The sequence below is a fragment of the Eriocheir sinensis genome, chromosome 14, assembly GCF_024679095.1.
Source record: "Eriocheir sinensis breed Jianghai 21 chromosome 14, ASM2467909v1, whole genome shotgun sequence".
In the NCBI taxonomy this organism is placed as follows: Eukaryota; Metazoa; Arthropoda; class Malacostraca; order Decapoda; family Varunidae; genus Eriocheir; species Eriocheir sinensis.
In genome coordinates, this window is record NC_066522.1 from 21,060,682 (window position 1) to 21,080,468 (window position 19,787).

A 19,787-nucleotide genomic window follows, 5' to 3' on the forward strand; every position below is an offset into this window, starting at 1 on the left:
GCGGGGTGTCGGTGGCGGGGCAGGGTTACATAGTGTGACTGACCCCCCGGGCACCGACGCCTCTCAGGTACACGCCGTAAAAAGTTAATGAAGGTACAGCGTGTTGAGCGGGTCTGGGGCTGTTTATGAAGGTCTCGTGAGACCTAAATACCTTTTCTTTCAGGAGGGGTAAGTGTCTTTTTTTTTCAGCCGTTTTTCCCAGTAACAATAACGAGAAAAAAATAATATTAGTGAAGGATAAGCATAACTGTGAATATAAGCAACCGCACGCACACGCTCACACCTACATATTTACAAATGATCAGACACAAAATTATTCTCTCTCTCTCTCTCTCTCTCTCTCTCTCCAAGGTGAAGACCAAACACGGTGTTGAGCGGCCAGAGGGTCAGTTACCTCCCCCTCCACCACCACCACCACCATTTCCTCCATCAACAGCTCCCTCCCCCTCTGCCACACCATCAACACACACCCGTAGGAACACATACCAACCCAGTGCCCGCCGGCGTCACCGAAGGGGGGGACAGGCGGTGCTGTTGCTAGGGAGCACGCACGCGATCTTGCCAATAACTATCCTCTGTACCTTGCAAACACGAAACTGAGACCAGGTATTATACAGCGTTAACGTGAGCCAGGGAAGAAGAAAGAGTATGGGGCAATGAACATAGAATAACCACGATATGAAAAAAGATGTTATGGCAAGAAGGGAAGGAAAGGAAACTAGAGAGGCACATGAAAAGAGAAAAAGAAAACACGAGTGAGAGGAATATAAATCGTGATCATGTTAGTTCAGGAAAATAGAGACCTACGTTAGGCAACAGTTTCATTACGAGTATGATACGCGAGGAGGAAAACAAAAGAAAAAAGCAAACATCAGCGTAAAGAGAGAGGAAAAAGTGGACACTGGAAGGAAGGAGAGATGAAAGCCATGATACGCAAGAGAGAGTAATGAACGGCAACCAGAGAAATATAAAAAAAATATCAGTGACGAAAAAAAATAAAAATAAGAGAGTATGGAACGAGAGAAAGAAAAACTAAAACAGGAAAGACGAGAGAGTATTATCATAAAAGGAGGAAAGAAACCAACAAAAATACACACACACACACACACACACACACACACACACACACACACACACGAAAAAATAAAATAAACAAATAAAGAAGAAGAAAGTATCAGTGAGTGGAAGACAGCAAGTGGATACGAAACAAGGATGAAGATAAGCGCCGTCGTACGCAAAAAAAAAAAAAAAGTGCTTTCATAACGAGAATAAGAGGAAAAACAACCAGAACATAAAGAAAATAAGGAAAACTAAATGACATCAGATACATACAAAACGAGAATAGAGATGAGTGCTGTCGTACGCCCCCTCCCCCCCAAAAAAAAAAGTGCTTTCATGACGAGAAGAGAAAAAAGAATAAGACGAAAAATAGAGAAATAAAATAAAGAACAAGGAACATAAGACATAGGGGTGAGGGATAAAGAAAATAAGAGTGCTCAAAAAATGTGCTTTCATGACGACAATAGAAATAAAAACAAGACGGAAAATGGAAAAAATAAAATAAAGAACAAGTAAAGAGGAGTAAAGACAATACAACCACAGTCCAAAGCGTCATAAAACAAAACAAAAAACAAAAAAAAACAATATTTACGCTTCAGTTTCATAATGGCGACACAACGCAGGGAGAAGAGGAAATGACAAGGGGCGTCGGACAAGGCGAGGAGCACATTCCAAGTCCGACATTGAACCTCAGGACCAGTTACATAAAAAAGAGTCATCCCTGGACCCGAGCCTCTCTCTGCCCGCCCGCCCGCCGCGCTGCCAGACAAACTCGACGCCCACCACTCATGCCCGCCTGGACACACACTGGCTAGCACTTGCACTCTCCTCTCCCTTCTCCTCCTCCTCCTCCTTATTATTATTATTATTATTGTTATTGTTATTATTATTATTATTATTATTATTATTATCCCTCTCCTCCTCCTTTCCCTTCTTTTTGCATCTTTTTCTCCTCCTCCTCTTTCTATTTTTTTATTTTTCTTCTTCCTTTTCCTCGTCGTCGTCCTCCTCCTCCTCCTCTTCCTCCAACATCATGTCAAATGAGACGAACATTGTACAATATCAAAATTGGTCGAGTAGACATCAGATGAACAAAGTGAATTACACACACACACACACACACACACACACACACACACACACACACACACACACACACACACACACACACACACAACGTTATCACTATTCTATCACTGTCCTTATTTCCAGGTTCTAACGGTGATGGAAAGCACTTGAGCACCCACAGATGATAAGCTTTGCAGGTGACCACACGGAAGATCTCAGCAAGAAGCGACGCACCACTGATGATAAGAAACATGCATTACGTTCTACTGTTGACCGCGTGAGTAGACTTTCCTGAAATATTAACAAAGCATATTCGAGTTTTACGTGTTTATTGCAACGTTTCTTTACCTGACAATAGTTTAATGGATGTATATGGGGAACAGTGAGTGGAGTAATGTGAATGAAAGCTACCGTAGTTTGCCATTGTAGGAATTTAATGAACTTCAACTAAACTCTTAAGAATTGAATGACAGTGAAAAATTTCCCTCCTCGTTTCAGGTGTCTGTCGGCGACGGTGGCGGCGGAGAGTGACAGGCAGGGGAGACGTGAGTATATATATTTTTTTTACAGTAAAGAAAGCAGACTATGGGGTGAAGAAGAAGGAGGAGGAGGAGGAGAAGAAGAAGAGAAGGAAACGGAGAATAATGGTAAAGGGGATGAAGAAGAAGGAGGAGAAGAAGAAGAAGAGAAGGAAATGGAGAGTAATGATAAAGGGGATGAAGAAGAAGGAGGAGAAGAAGAAGAAGAGAAGGAAAAGGAGAACAATAATAAAAGGGATGAAGAAGAAGGAGGAGAAGAAGAGAAGGAAAAGGCGAATAATAAGAGAATAAAATTGAGAAGGGAGAAAGAGGAAGAGGAGGAGAAAAAAAAGGAAAAGAAGAGTACAGAAAAAAATGCCACTCATATATAAAACAGTAAAAGCCGAAAGATGATCAGTATAGTTTGTCACCAGGATGGGCAGCAAGCTCATCATTTTTTTCCTCGAGTGGATGAATAGTAAGTAGCAAGATAAGCCTGGTGGGTGATAGAAGAACTAGAATCACAATAAAAATAGCCAAAAACCGATCAAAGAAAACGATTTATGGGTCGCTGAAGTCTTCTTGTTCGTAGTTCATTTGCTTTCAATATTTTTTTTGTGGATAACATTTAAAACTCTGATTCATTATATTCGTAAAAGTCTATAATGGAAGTCTGATCACCATTTCACATCAGTTCCTCAAAGTCATCCATGTCCTCTTAACCATCATTCTCAGCTATTCATAAACCCCCTGACCAGCTATCTGACAGGGCGCTGAACTCTTTTTGTGACTGAGCGAGATTTTGCTGTCATGGAAGTCTGATCATCACTTCAAATCAGCTCCTCAAAGTCAACCATGTGCTCTTAACCATCATTCTCAACTATTCATTTACCCCCTGACCAGTTATTTGAAATCCACCTCCCTGTTCCAGCCTCTGATGCCCTCACGACCAGAGATTTATCAAGGCACGACCGGGCTCAGTATTGCATGCTTGCCCACTCGTGCATGTGTTTCTAAACCTATGCAAATCTTTCATAGTACCACCCAGTGCTTGTCTCTAACCCTGACCATTCCTACTTGCTTTCTCAACCTCTCCCTGAATACAATGCACCGCTTGTCTCTGAGCATTGCCTTACCTTCTTTAATTCTCGACCTCTCGTTCAGTGAATACCACCCAGCGTTTGTCTGAGTCTTGCCTTCCCTCCTTTTTTTATCAGCCTCTCGCCACCACCCAGCCCTCGTCTCTGATCCTTGCTACTCATTCCCTTCCCTTCTTTACTCTTTCTCGACCTCTCGTTTAATTAATACCACCCAGCGTTTGTCTGAGTCTTGCCTTCCCTCCTTTTTTTATCAGCCTCTCGCCACCACCCAGCCCTCGTCTCTGATCCTTGCTACTCATTCCCTTCCCTTCTTTTCTCTTTCTCGACCTCTCGTTTTAATTAATACCACCCAGCGTTTGTCTGAGTCTTACCTTTCCTCCTCTCTTACTTACCCTCTATCCACCACGCATCACTTGTTTCTGACCCTTGCTACTCCTTTCCTTCCTTCTTTAACCATTCGCCTAGTGCTGCCTCAACGCCCGTCTCCTATATACTCCTACAGCCCATGCCCCCTCCTAAACAAAATACCATCACCCACCAGTCCATATATATAACCATCACCGCCCTCTCCTTCACTTTGGCAGAGATCTTTCAGCAGCTAACGTCCCACTCGACCGTCGTGGCCGTGCAGTACCAGCTGTGCGAAAAGGAAGGGATCTTGGGCGCCTGTCTGCCCAGCGCCGTGTGTCAGCAACAGGGGAAGTTCATCGGCTATTGTGGCAACAGTGACAACTACTGCTGCAAGGGTGTGTATGTGTGTGAGGGGGCGAGGGTGGAGGTATGCATTCGAACGAGCTAATTGGATGCCTTTTCCTTGTACAATGAACCCCATATCAATTTCATCACTGTCATCATCAGCAACAGCCCCGCAATCTGTTCTTGTTATGTGAAAACAAATCTAAAGCAAAACAATGAAATATAAAACCAGAGAGAGAGAGAGAGAGAGAGAGAGAGAGAGAGAGAGAGAGAGAGAGAGAGAGAGAGAGAGAGAGAGAGAGAGAGAGAGAGAGAGAGAGAGAGAGAGAGAGAGAGAACCAAGAAAGGAGCTGATTATGCGGAAAGGGAATGCCGAAACAGGAGAACAATGGTGACTTTTGACGTGGTGAAGACATAATCATATACAACAAACATCTAACCTCCCCCCTTCTGCAGTTATCAAGACCTGCGGGGGGCGAACCACCTCCCACCAAGCCTACTTCAGGAATCCCAACTACCCCGGTCGGGATAGCGAGGCGAGGGTGTGTCCCTTCGAGATGGATATTGGCAAGGAAGTGTGCGGGGTGAGGTGAGTGGCGGCGATGGTGGTGGTGTGAGGGTGGCGTGGGCGGTATGTGTGGTGGTGGTGGTGGTGGTGGTGTGGGCGGTATGTGTGGTGGTGGTGATGGTGGTGGTGATGGTGGTGTTGGTGGTGGGTTGGATCTGCAAGAGTATTGACCTACGCATAATTATTATGATATCGAAGGGCAAGAGGCGTACACCAAACTGGTTTTCTAAGAAGTGGTGGTGGTTGTGGTGGTGGCTATGGTGGTGGTGGTGGTGGTGTTGGTGGTGATCGGTAATATTGATTCGTATAGTAAAGTCTGGAGATTTAATCGTTGGACTCAAGATACCCTCACATCTCAACACGTAACTTTTCAATATACTTCAAATCTACCTCCAGTCTCTTATTTCTACTCTTAGTATAGTCATTAGTTGGTGGGATTCGTTGCTTACTAATGAATCAGCCAAGAAATTCTTTAACATCTGCTACTGTCACTTCTAAATGCTTACACGAATCTTTTTGGTAATCTTCAAGGGCATCTCTTTTATCTTCTCTACTTTCCTTCTTTGGTACGGTAATTACTTAGTGGGATTCGATGTTTACTTATGAATCAATCTGGAAATCCTTCAACATCTAATACCATCACATCTGAACGCTTGCATAAATCTTTCGGTAAACTTCAAAGCTATCTCTTATATTATCTTCTCTACTTTCCTTTCTCATCCTTGGTAAAGAAATAAGTATAGGTAGTATTTGTCGCTTGCTAATGAATAATCTGGAAATCCTTCAACATCTGCTCCCATCACTTCTGAACGCTTGCATACACCTTTTCAATGAATTTCAATCGTATCTTTTACATCTTACCTACTTTTCTATAGCCATCAATGTGGGCCGAAACCTGTTTACCGCGCAGAGCAAGTCAGGTGAGCCCATAACGGGAAGCCCTGGGCCCAGCATGATCACCTTCGGGAAAACAGTTAGGACGGCTGTGGGACGACTTCTATCTGTCAGCCCATCCAGTGACAAGGACTCGTGTTCCCTTGCTTACTCTTGTCGTTTACTCCTAAGAATTGCACCTCCTCTATCAACATACACGCTAATCCTATCAATCCCCCTTCTCATCCCTATCTTAATGGTGCTTTTTTTTCAAGGTTAGCGAGGCAGAAGAACCGTCGAGAAAGGTAGAAAAAAGACCCTCAAAATGTTGCTCCTTTAAAGATAAGATTAGTAGGATTTAAAAGATTGTCAAATGAGGTTAAAGAGTGATTCGATACGTCCTCTTGAAATGCCTAACTGTTTGGACTGCATTTTCAAGGGCTGTTGCTCCTCTATAAACATCCCCGCTGATCTCGGAAACATCTCTTTTTCCCCTTATATCAACGAAGAAATAATTTTGCGACTTGATACTCCTAATGCTTCTCACTCCATCAACCACAACCTTCCTATCCTCTCGTACACTTTATATCGATCATTTTTTTGTACAATTCCCAGACGTGTTTTTTGTTTTGATTTTTACCAACCCTGACTCAACCGCTGACCCAACCCTCCTCTTCCCATATAAGTAAAAGACTGAAAGTAATCTTGTAGCATTTAAAACTAATTACTTCTACGTATACCAAACTACAAGCTAACCACGGCAACCCTTCCATTTCCTATAGCTCAGACGTGTAGTTTTTTGTTTATTTTTTTGCCAGCCTCAACCACTGATTCAACCCTACATCACAGTCTAAAAGTAACCTTATCGTATCTAAAGCTAATTCTATACTAACTTACAAACTAACCACGACATCCCTTCCACTCCTCGCACATTAAGAGTTGAAAGTAACTGTTCTTTCAATTAGCACGGCCGTCCGAGGCTCGATAAATCTCACAGCGGCAGGTTTTGACTCGAGGTTGGGCGGGTAGGTGTAAGAATCCGAACCTCTTATATGCTGGCCGTTGAACCCACCTGTTACCACAAGTCACCTTCCGTGTGTGTGCGCGCGGGCAGAAGTTCAAGCGGTATACAAGCTCTTAACCCTCCTTCAGAGCCCCACCCATCAATCTGCCATTCTCCAGAGCCACGCCCATCCATCTGGTCGCCCATCTCTACCTCCTGGAGTCTCTGCCAGCACAATTATACCTTTCCTTCTTAGCGATAGTGCACGTGGTTCACCCTCTGTCCATCAATCCTCATGCAAGACGCCACCAAGCTACCTATTACCGATAGAGGAACTTTCAGTCATCAAAACCCGAACTCGATGTAAAGGATTAGTGTATGGTGCAAGGGCAGCATGCTTATAAGACCCTCTTATTACGTACTGCGCTGAGTTATATAATGTCCTCTACGTCCTTTCCTTGGCATGCCTTCCAAACTTTCCTCTTCATTTCCTTGTTTCCTAATCTTGTGGCAAACTTAGCATAATCGCAGCCTGTCATCCATAATACGTTCTAATCTGTCCCCATCATTCTTACCTAAACTATGGATTTCTCCCGAACATTCCACTCGTCTCGTTAATCCTCGAACTTCTTGCAAACCGGACGCAACTACATGCTTATTATAAACATCCTTCTCCCTCCTCACGCTACAAACTTTGATTTCTTTGAGTTCGCGAAGTATACGTTCATCTCATTGCTTTACATACATTCTGCAAAGTAAGCATAACCGTCAGCTGCCCCTATAGCCTTCCTCCTCTCTCCTCAGGCTATACTTCGACTTCTTTGAGCTAGCGAAGTTCGAGAGTGGCGTCTGCATCCGGGACACCCTCACCGTACTCGGATCTGCGTCTACGAAGTTCGCAACCACTCCTGTCTGCGGCAACCTGACCAACTGGGCGAGTAAGTGACTGCTGCGTCTGTTTGGCATTGAGGTGAGGCAGAGGTCAGTGCGGGAAGGAGATAGACTTGACTGGGAGCTGGAAGGGAAGGAGGACTGGAGGAAGCAAAAAAAAAAAAAAAAAGAGGAAAACAGGCCACAGGATAGATCGAAGAGGACAATGGATTATGTGTGTTTTACTGGGACGAATTAGAGGTCAGTGGGATTAGGGATTATGCTGGAAGGAAGGAAGGCAGGGTTGGAGGGAACAGAAACAGGGCACCCTTCCGTCTCAGCTACGTTCGCGGTCTATCATTTTCCTGCCCTTTCCGTTCCAGCCACGTTCGCGGTGAAGTCCGGCAGCCGCGTGACGCTCGCCATGGTTCTGCAAGGGATGCCGTCATACAAGTTCTCCGTACGTGTGACGCAGCTGCCGTGTGGCCAAATAACAACCTTCCACTGTGAGTAACGTCCTTGTCTCTTCCCCTTAACTTACTTCTTCTTATCTTTACTAAGCCTTGTTCTCTGCTGCTTTTCCTTCGTTTAATTCCTATATTCCCTTTACTTCCCTTTCTTATATACCGTCTCCTCCTTCTCCTTATTGTACTTTCTCTTCATCTAATCCCTCTTTTCCTTCTACTCCTTTATTCAATTCCTCTCCTCCTTCTACTTTTCCTTCATCTAATATCTCCATTCTACCCTCTACTTCATCTTCATCTAAGCTCTTTCATTCTTCTACTTCCCTTTTTATCAAATCCTTTTTCTCCTCTTCATACTTTTTCTTCATCTAGTATCTCTTCCTCCATCTACTTCTCCTCCTCCTCCTCCTTATATTTCCTCTCAGTCTTATTCCTCTCCTGTTTTTTCTTCATCCAACTCTTCTCCTCCTCCTCCTCCTCCTCCTAATTCCCTCCATTCCCTTTTATTCCCTTGTTATTCCCCTTCATTCTTCCATTTAGTCTCATCTCTCTTCTCTTCCTCCTCCTTTCACTTCATCCCTTCCCTTCCCTCCTCCTTTAAATCCCTTTTTATCTAGTTTCTCTTCCCTTCCTCCTCCTAATTCTAACTCATCTAATTGCCTGGTGTTAATTTACGTTCGCTGCTCAGAAGGAATGGACTCGTTTTTTTTTGCACTCGATGGTCTACTGATCTTTACGGGACCTGCACGCTTTTTCAGTATCGTTTCAGATCCTGGGACGAGAAAAAGCTGAGGTTGATTAAAAAAAAAAGGGGGAGTAAAATGCCAATCAGAGGGTCAGTGTGATATTCCGGTGTTCGGAGGCTGCGGAAAAGAGCATCGATGGGAAAGGTCACGGTGGAGTTACATAAAGATGGGAGTCCGATTTAACCCCCTTTTTTTTGACGTTCACTCTCGCGGATTCCCTTCACTCTATCGTCAACAAGTCCACGGATTATCTTCCTCTTCTGTTCACCTTTAGTCTTTTAATTACAACGAGGAAGGTCACGATGGAATTACGTAAAGGGGGAAAGATGTATACCCCACTCTTCTATTTTTATGTTCACACTCCCGGCTTCCCTCCATTCCTATCCTCAAGAAGTCCACTTATTTTATTCCCTTTCTGGTCACCTTTCCTCTTTTAATTACAGCGAGGAAGGTCACGATAGAATCACGGAAAGAAAGCTTGATTTACTTTTTCTACGGTAACACTCCAGGCTTCCCTTGATTTCTATCCTCAATAAGTCCAATTATTTTCTTCCCTTTATGCTTACCTTTACTCTTATTAATCCTAACTCACCGCTGTCAATTAAACCATACAGTTTCTTTACATCTCGTTGACTTCTGGAAAAAAAGCTTGAAAAAACATAACCCTACCCCACTTTTTTATCCTCCCCTCGCAGCTCCCACATACGCCGGGGTGAAGAACGTGAACGCCCCCCCATACACCCCCACCACCACCCCAGCCCCCACCGAGGAACCGGGGACCACGCCCACGGACTTCCCGACGGAGCCCACGACGCTGATCCCCGACCCAACCACCGACGTTCCTACCACCGACGTGCCCACCACCCTCGCCCCCGGAGTCGATCCCAAGCCCACGACGCTGACGCCCGGGAAGCTGCCTGTCCCCAAGCACGACAAGGTGAAAATGTGTGTGTGTGTGTGTGTGTGGGGGGGGGGGGATGAAGGTGCATGAAAGAGATACAGACAGACAAGACACACACACACACACACACACACACACACACACACACACGAAAAAAAAATACCAAAATGATCGATCAAACTGCACATCTAACACACTAACAAGAAGAAAAAAAAAGAACTAACTGTATAGGCAGGCAGATCCATTTACAGACGAATTTGAACGGACAGATACATGGACACTCACACATAAACATAATTGAAGACAAAAAATCAACAGAAAGGGTAAATAAAAACACCAATAGGAGAAAAAAAAAGGCGAGGAAACGAGATAAAAAAATATGCATTACTCCCCCCGCAAAAAAAAAAAACAGGAAAACGAAAGCTGACCAGGGAAAAAAATAAACAGAAAATGGAAATAAACAAACAGTAAAAGAAAAAGATAATGAAACGAGATGAGAATATGCTTTCCAAAAAATAAATAAAAAAAACAGGAAAACGAAAGCCGATTAAGCCAACTACACACACGTAAGCTCATGTATGCGGGTATCGGGAGGTCCTTCACGCTCCTCTATTTACCTGTTCTTATTTTTTGACAGGTGGTAATCAAGGCCGAGCAGGGGGAGAGTCCGCCGGTGCTCGAGGGAGTGGACTCGGTGCCCGCTATCTCGGCCTTCAAGAGAGGTACGTACCCTTAACTCCACCTCCACCTCCGCCTCCACCTCCACTCTATCTTCCCTTCCCACTCATATAAGTTTTAATTCAGTCTGAAGGGAGTGTTTTTACCCCTTTTCGCCCCATCATGCATCAGAGGGAAGGAAAGGACTGACCGGGAAAGAATGGAGGAAAAGAGGGAGGAAAGAAGGAAGAAGGAGGGAGAGGGAGAGAGAAAAAATATGTATATTGTTTAAACAGATAAAAAATAGGATAAAATGAAGAAACTGGATTAAAAAAGGCGGTATAAAGAGGAGGATGAGAAAGAGATAACAGAAGTGTCGATGTAGCCCGGAGTTGAAGGGTTGTGTCGGCATTCGCCATGAAAGAGTAGCCGTTGCATAGTAAATTCAATGCAACACACAAGCTAGTGATTTACTCTTAAGGGAGTTACGAAAGACATGAAATAACGTTGCATTAATCATGACCAAGGCAATGACAAAGTAGAGGATTTCAGGAGTTACGAAAGACATGAAATAACGTTGTCTTTTTATCATGACTTGAGTAATGACGAAGTAGAGGATTTCTTAAATAAGTTACGAAAGACATGAAATAACGTTGTCTTTTTATCATGACTTGAGTAATGACGAAGTAGAGGATTTCTTAAATAAGTTACGAAAGACATGAAATAACGTTGTCTTTTTATCATGACCTAAGTAATGACGAAGTAGAGGATTTCTTAAAGGAGTTACGAAAGACATGAAATAACGTTGCCTGTTTACCATGACCTAAGTAATGACGAAGTAGAGGATTTCTTAAAGGAGTTACGAAAGACATGAAATAACGTTGCCTGTTTATGATGACCTAAGTAATGACGTAGTAGAGGATTTCTTAAAGGAGTTACGAAAGACATGAAATAACGTTGCCTTTATCATGACCTAAGTAATGACGTAGGGGTTATCTGGGTCTATTTTTTGTTTAGTTTATCTCATCTTTCTTTTTCGAGCCACTGCAAAGATTGGTGTTCCTTTAGTACTGACCCGCAGCTTTTAAACGTAACTTATATATCATGGCCTAAGGAATGACGAATGAGAAGAGGTTATCTGAATCTATTTTTCGTTTAATTCATCTCTTTTTTCACATCTCCGCAAAGGCCAAAGTTCCGTTAGTCTTGACCGGCCAGCCTTTAACGCCCATCTCCTTTACTCTTACTCTACTTCTTCAGCCTATTCAGTCTGTTATATGTATCGGCCTCAGCAGTCTTTCGTTTGATTTCTCTTTTTTTTCATATCATTGCAAAGGCCAATGTTCCGTAAGTCCTGACCCGCAGCTCTTAAACCCTAGCTCCTTTTTTTTACATCAAAGGACACGGCTCAAGGGCAACAAAAAGCGTACAAAAAAAAGCCCGCTACTCGCTGCCCCCATAAAAGATAAAAGTAAAGAGTAGCCAAAAGGGAGGTCAATTTCGGTGGAGAGGTGTCTTTCCCTACTTCTTCACCCTTTATCAAAACACCTCCATGACCTCTAATTCTCCCTACTTTCTATTTCTTGACCTCAGCGTTCGAGTTGGAGGTGAACGACAGGTTCGCGTTGAAGGTGAACGAGAGGTGTTGGCAGTACGAGGACGAGTCTGACGCCGGCTTCAGGATCATCGGCGGCTCCAACACCAACATCAACGAGTACCCGTGGCAGGTCAGAAGCAGCCCGCCTCTCCCACGTTTGTTTTATGGCGTTTCCTGTGTGCTTTGTGAGGTTGGGACTGGCTGATGATGGGAGTTGATTTTGTATTCGAGTTTTAGTGTGATTAGTATTTGTCTTTTCCGCGCTTGAGAGCACTTGGGGATTTTGTCGTTGTGGTTTTCTTTGATTCGAGGTTTTCCTATGTTTGTTTCTGGCGCTGCGGGTACAAGTGATAGGAAAATGTTAGCCCAGTTATGAGAGTTTTCCTAGTATCACTCCACCTTCCACTTAATCCCACGTCCACCTCCCACTCCATCCTACTTCCACCTCCCACTCCCATCTCCCACCTCCTCTCTATCCTCATCCACAACATTAAACTGGAATTATGGGAACTAAAACCTAAAACTCGCATGTTAAACTCCTCTTTGTCACCACGGATACACATGCTTTCTGCGGTCATAATTTTTTTCTTTACACCTAGGGCAGAAGAAACACGCGTAGATATAAGGGGAACTTCAATAACTGAGCTAACACTTTCTTATACCACCTGTACTGTACTCTCAACTCTAAAAGACACACACATTAGAAAACCTCGAATCAAAGGAACAACAAAATATTCAGGTGTTCTCAAGCGTCGAACAAACAAATGCTAATCACAATAAAGCAAACAAAACCAACTTCAATCAGCTACCAGTCACACCCACACAAACCTTATAGGAAACAGCACGAAACAAACCGTGTAGTAACCTTTTCCAAACACCTACACTCCCAGTTTTACCCTTTGACTCACCCACACACCTGAGACCTTTTGAATCAACCATAAATGCCGAACCGAAGAGCAGGAAGAGACGAGAGGATGCATGGACGAAGGGAATGAAGGGAGGGAGCAAGGAAGGGAGGTGAGCGAGGCGTGACGAGTATGCTGGATGTTTAAAAGCCAATGAATTCTGAAGGGAGTTGAATAGGAATAAGGGAAGGAAGGAAGGGGAATGAGCAAGGTGATGAGTACTACTATGCATTTCAGCGGTGGACAAACGGTGTTTTTTGCAGATATCTCCTAAACGAATCGTTGGATGAGTATGATATTTCAACACACTACCTTGAACATCCGTTCGTAATTTTTGTTTAACATACCACATTGCTATATATGTTATGTGAGGAGTTTACTCGTGAAAAATAACACAAAGCCGACGAGTCATGTTCACGCATTCGAATGAAAGTGTGCCCCCACACACCCAAACCATTTCCTAACCACTACTACGTCTCCCCGTCTCGGAAGTCCCCCGCCTCTTTATCCCTCCCTCCCTCAGCTTCTCGCCTCCCTCACTCCTGCCTCCTCCTCCCTCCCCTACTGTCCCACTATTTATACATTATAATGTTCTGTAAGTGTGTATGTATAGATATGATTATTTCCTAAGAGTATGGTACAATTTCATGAAGGCAAGAAGTGGTTCACGTTGATAATTACTGTACAACAGCACGTTTACGTGTAGTATATAGGAGAGCCATGTTTGCAGTCGTTATGGTCAACCACGTGAACATGATGTGCTGGAATTACCTGTGACTTGGACCTTCTACTGTTAGGAAAAGTTGATACTCTTATTGCGTACTGTCTGCCTATTGATCATAAAAAGTGGTCCAGTTTATATATAATATTATTTTGTTGACTTGTTTGTTGTATATTCAAAAAATTATAAACTGCATATATTTTTCTTAATCTATACATATGTATAATGCGTAAAAGCAGAGAGAGAGAGAGAGAGATTAACAGCGGAATTAGCTATTGCTTTAACGGTCGTTTGACCCAGTCTGGTTTTCATGTCCACATATACCAGCAATTGTATTAGATAATATTATTAATGTATGATATGTATGTACATACTGACGTATGTAACTATTATACCTATACGTATGTAATTACAATAGGGTAAAAAAATAACAGGTGGAAGTCTGATGGTGATATGAGGGGGGTGGGGAAGAGGGTCATGTGATAATTGGGTAGACAAGGAGTGGTGGTGGTGGTGGTGGGTTAGTGGGGGGTTAGGTACCCACCCTCGTCCGATTCTGTGTAACACCTTTGATATGATGACTGGATTAGGCGTAATATCACTCGTAAACTCCCTCACACAACACATATATAATATGGTATGTTAACCAAAAATTACGAACGGATGTTCAAGGTAGTGTGCTGAAATATCATACTCATCCAACGATTAGTTTAGGAGATATCTGCAAAAAACACCGTTTGTCTGCCGCTGAAATGCATAGTAGATGTTTAAAAGCCTGTGAATACCGAAGTCAGATGAGTTACGTGTGAATGACCAACTGGAGAGGCAATTATAGTGCTAGAGTGACAAGTTGTGTGTCTCTGACGAGTGAATGCGAAGTAACGTGAGTGTCGGATAGCATATGTGTTCGGTAAAGGGTCTAAGAGTGTTATGTAGGGTAGGCTAGCCAGTGTACGAGTAAAGACTAACTGAAAGACAAATATAGTATAAGAATGACGAGTTGTGTCTGTAAGGAATGAATGCGTAGTAAAGTGAGTGTCGGGTAGCGTGCGTGTCCGGTGAAGGGTCGGGCAGTGACGGGTACTTATGTGTTTGCCGACAGGTGGCGCTGGTGTACAAAAAAAAGTTCTTCTGCGGCGGCTCCCTCATCAGCGACAGGCACATCCTCACCGCCTCGCACTGCATCTTCGGGTGAGTGTGTGACCTGACCTGACCTGACCTGAGCAAGTACGAGTAGTGATTTCGCCTTCATTTCCTCGTACATTTTCTCTCACAGTAAGGAGGCAGTAGAGGAAGCAACTCATCTCTCACCTTTTCCCTACATTACAGAATCTCATCTCCTCGCCTCTCATCTCTCCCCCCATTCCGTACACTTCCAGCATCTTATTTCGACTCCCCCCTTCTCTACAGTTACAGCATCTTTCATCCCGTTCCCCGCCTCTTACCTACATTACAGAATCTCATCTCCCTTCCCTCTCATCTCTCCCCACCATTCCGTACCCTTGCAACACTTCATTTAGCCCCGCCCCCATTCTCTATACGGTTACAACATCTTTCATCTCTTTTCCTCCTCCTTTCCCCTACAATCACAGCATCTCATCTCGTGTTCTCCTCCCTTTCCCAACAATTACATCATCTCTCATCCCGTCGCTCCCTTCCCTGGTTATAGCACCTCATCCCCTTTCCCCCACGGAAGCTTTCATCTCCTTCCTCTTCCTAAGGTTACGGTATCTCATCTCGTCTCCCCCCTCCCCCACACAGGAGCTTCTCAAAGGGCATCCACGAAGTCGTCGTCAGCATAGGCGACCACGACCTGGCTACCCGCGATGAGACCAATCACACGGTGGGACGGGTGAGTGTAATGAGACATCTGGCGAGGGGGTGACGGAAGTAGGGTATGCTCGCTAATTTGTACGCAGCATGCCAATTAGTACGCACATCAGGAAAATAACTTACTCTGAGCTGAGGTATAATAATGGAATAGCTCAAAGAAAGTGCAGATGTTAACCTTATTTTTATTAATTTATTTTTTATTTTTTCATTTTTTTGGCAAGGGTTGATTTTTATACTACAGCTTAGTTTCCCAGATTAGCTTTTTCTTTGCTGCTAAGAGTACTATATGGTTAAATTTGTGCGTACAGACTGGCAAACCTACCCTACACACCGCTACCACAAACTTCAACTTTCTAAGGCACCACCGACATGACCCTTGTAACGTAGCGCCTGGGACACGTGCAAACACATTGGCTCGAGGAGAACGAAATAAACAATAACGCAAAAAATTTCTCACAGTCATCATAAAAAAATTTCAAGGTGTTCTCAATCGCAAAAAGACAAACATACCAATCATAATAAAACTCAATTACAAACAACTTCCATCAGCTACCAGTCACAAATTCACAAAACGAACCATGTAAAGAGAAAAAGTTGGAAAGTTTCGTTTAGTCGGCACAACATCTGTGGTCATATGCCGGCCATGTAAAGAGAAGAGTTACTGACCATTGCTACTAAAGTCTAATATTTTCCGCCCGTCGCACAGGTCAAATCCATCAACTGGAACATCCACTACAACCCCCACACGACCCATAACGACATCGCCATTTTGGAGCTGCAGGAGCCCGTCGAGTTTGACCAGTACAAGAACGCCGTCAGGCTGCCCACCGACCTGGGTGAGTGTCCGTGCGCGTGTGTGCACGTGTGTGTGTGTGTGTGTGTGTGTGTGTGTGTGTGTGTGTGTGTTACATAGATAAATACAGACAAAGCAAAACAATCCAGAATATAAGTATCTCCTTTATCCTCTGTATGTTCCCCTAAGATTCCTCCTCCTTTCCAGACGAAGACTACCTCGATGCCAACGCCACTATCACGGGCTGGGGCAGGTTCAACATCAGGCACAAGAAAACCAACACCATCCTCAAGGAGTACACGGGGCCGCTGCTCAACACCTCCGCGTGCGTCGAGGCGTGGAACAAGTTTCCCGGCATCAACGCTGAGCTCGACCAGCACGTCTGCCTGGACATCACCTTAGGAACGCCGTGCCACGTGAGTAGAGTCTCCAGTCAACGTATTGGACACTTAGAAATCGGCGGAGATCTAATCGATTCGGGGAATTTGGTTCGTAATCGATAATTCACCAAAAATCTTACGTATCTCTGTTTTCAGTGTGCATACCGGGAAATTCTTAAAGGGAAGCTTACGAAATCTAACTGCCTACCACAATTAGGACATGGTGCAGTTTATAGATAAGATGCAATGAGAATAATCGAGCAATGTTCAGATTTCTCTCCAACGACAGTTTTGTTAATAAACATTACCGTCATAGACCGTTGGCAAGTCTTTTGACAGTGCTAAGGGCTACTCTTGCTGTCTGCTTAATAATGTATTTGAATTAAGTGCCAATCAATATAATAGTTCATCGAAACCTAGCAACTAGGGCGCAACATGTGCTTAAAAGCATCATGAAATAGATGAACGAAGACCATTGAGGGCGAACGACCACTCGAACGCGTGGACAATCCAATTTTCATCCGGTCGCTTCGTATTTTTTTTTTCTGAAGTGATATTAGTTCATGGGTGACTGAGCAATATCTAGTCTGCTCGCCCGATACTTTACCTGAACGGGAAAGACATGGTCTGCTCCTCTAAATGTCACTGAGAGGGCGTGGTGACGCACGTACAGCATTGTGGCATTACTAAGAAGTAAAAAATAAAGGCCACTACAACGGGTCGGTATTATAAGACACTTTCGCCTCTCACATCAGCTATTTCTAAAGGTCAAAGAGGGGGTCAGTCGGCTTCTAATGAGTGTTCCTTCAGGTTCATGGCACAGAAGAAGGGTTAAACTACCACCATGGTCATAAAACTACTCCAGGAAATGCCCACAACTCTACGAAATCCTTGTCAAATGTGTCCTTGGGCGATGAGACGTCTTTTAATACGACTGTCTAGGCGCGTCACTCAGGTTCACGGGTTCGAAGCAAGAAGTGAATCAGACAGTGAAACACACAATCAAGTATTCTTACCTACCGTGACTTCTCGAGAGGTATTTACTGCTTTCATCGTCCATTCCAAACTCGTCCTGACACCTTGCTGAGCTTGCTACGAGACCAATAAAGCACAAGAAACAGGTGACACAGAGGAGAGGCGTCCTTCCCTGCCCGCCGCTTACGCTCTCCCTCCTCTTGGGGTCGGCGGGCACTGGCGCGGGCTCCTTCCTCTGCGGCAACTTAGCTGGCGGGCGTATTTCCACACTTATTTGGTGGATTTATATTTTTTCACCTTTTGGCCTTTTCATTTGCTACGGCTGTGATTTTTAGTCTTAAATAATGGCATAGGACACGGAATACATAATAGAATCGACTCAGTGATGTCTCAGTCACGTAAGTTTACCGGAAAATTTAAAACAAATGAGACAACACAGCTCTCGGAACAAGGACCGTACGATAACGTTTCCAGATATGATAACCCGGCAGACTGTGCATATTAAAAGAAAACGCATTTAGAAATCAAACACACTCAAGGTAATTTGACGTCATCTATCAAAAATGTTTATTATCTGCATATATTACCATTACGCCATGATTACGGTACAAAATGTTTTTCCTTCTATGGTTTTCCTCATTTCCTCGCAACATGGCAACATCCACTTCATAAACTATTCCGCCACACATGTATTGCCTTACTTATCCTTAACTATTGCATCCGTTGCTGTAAAAAACTTTCACTCACTCACATTCACGCGTCTCCTCGTAACCTCACACACACCTGTTGTCAGTCACACCTGTCACCCTCGCTCATCCCCCTACCTAACTTGTTAATTAATCATATATAGTGCAGTATGTCATCGTATACTCACATCAATCGCGGTATGAAATGTCCCTTGTCTTAATTAACTCCTTATTTATTCCTTCGCAGGGAGACAGCGGAGGCCCCCTGGTGGTGTGTTCCGGAGGGGCGCATTGCACACAGGTTGGCGTGGTCAGTTTCGGCTTCCCTCTGTGCACCAACGTGGGCCTCCCTGCCGTGTTCGCGCGGGTCACCCACTTCAAGTCTTGGCTGGACATGACCACTCACCCGCTGTCGGTGCTCCACGTGTGATGCGGAAAAACCGAAAGAAGGGCAGAGTGGCCACCGGCAGGACGAGGGAGAAAGGGAGATGATTACTAACCAACGAGGAGGAAATAAGTGGAAAGAAAAGGAAGAGAATAGACTGAAGGGGTACAGGAACGACTGACTGACTTCCGGTACGACACCTGAATGAAGGAGTCAGGAGATGAAAGAAATGATTAAAAGTTGTAAATGAAAGAAATGTGACGTGGGACAATTTCTGAGGATTCGCAGACAGACATGGCGAGTCTAGAACGAATCGACAGAGTAAAAAAAAAAAAAAAATAGAAGAGATGGGAGGTGAAAAAACAGGAAGATAGAGAGAAGACCTTACACGCTAAAATAAGACATACATCACGAAAAAGCCCCAAAACTAACGCTTGCACTTTTTTTCTGATATTTACCAAGACAAAAACTGAATAAAAAACGAGAAAAAACAACAACGATATAAAAAGCATGAAAGAAAGACTACAAAAGAAGCATATCAAATTAGTACGAAGTAAAGAATGAGCGTCTGTTCATCATACTTGCATGACCCACACCAAGACCATACTGCTGCTGACGTCAAATTCTGCGCATGAGAAGACCTGGTATATTCTGTTGATCTTGACCCACACCACACCCACACGCCCGGCACAGCCCTCACCACGAGCCACCAGACATCTCTCCAGCTCAAACCCATCCCTTGTAACAGCCCCGCAGCCTCCACCACACACTGTCACCTCCCGCCTCGTTAACCTGTCCACGCCGGCACGCACACCACCCCACACAGCTGCCCCGAGCACCACACCTCCGCCAAGCGTGTGTGAGTGTCGAAGCATTTGTTCAGCTTATCAATGCCCCAGAAATAAGCTCAAGATAATCTCTTTTTTATACATAACCATTCAATAAAGGCCAAAAACCATGACAAATACTTCCTTTTGTTACTGATGACC

General features: G+C 44.1%; 1 protein-coding gene across 2 annotated transcripts in view; it reads left to right on the forward strand.

Annotated features, from left to right (window-relative positions):
• LOC126998617 (serine protease filzig-like) overlaps positions 1-19,142 on the forward strand; it is a 23,150-nt gene extending 4,008 nt beyond the window's left edge. For both annotated transcript variants that reach the window (XM_050860539.1, XM_050860538.1), the window contains exons 2-15: positions 2,272-2,404; positions 2,626-2,672; positions 4,330-4,491; positions 4,898-5,030; positions 7,690-7,823; positions 8,139-8,261; positions 9,661-9,902; positions 10,504-10,588; positions 12,117-12,250; positions 14,849-14,937; positions 15,508-15,598; positions 16,286-16,415; positions 16,580-16,788; positions 18,661-19,142. In XM_050860539.1, coding sequence (XP_050716496.1) covers positions 2,367-2,404; positions 2,626-2,672; positions 4,330-4,491; positions 4,898-5,030; positions 7,690-7,823; positions 8,139-8,261; positions 9,661-9,902; positions 10,504-10,588; positions 12,117-12,250; positions 14,849-14,937; positions 15,508-15,598; positions 16,286-16,415; positions 16,580-16,788; positions 18,661-18,843 — 1,800 coding nt within the window. In that variant the 5' untranslated portion in view covers positions 2,272-2,366 and the 3' untranslated portion in view covers positions 18,844-19,142. The remainder of the gene's footprint in view (positions 1-2,271; positions 2,405-2,625; positions 2,673-4,329; positions 4,492-4,897; positions 5,031-7,689; positions 7,824-8,138; positions 8,262-9,660; positions 9,903-10,503; positions 10,589-12,116; positions 12,251-14,848; positions 14,938-15,507; positions 15,599-16,285; positions 16,416-16,579; positions 16,789-18,660) is intronic.
• The last annotated feature ends 645 nt before the right edge of the window (positions 19,143-19,787 follow it).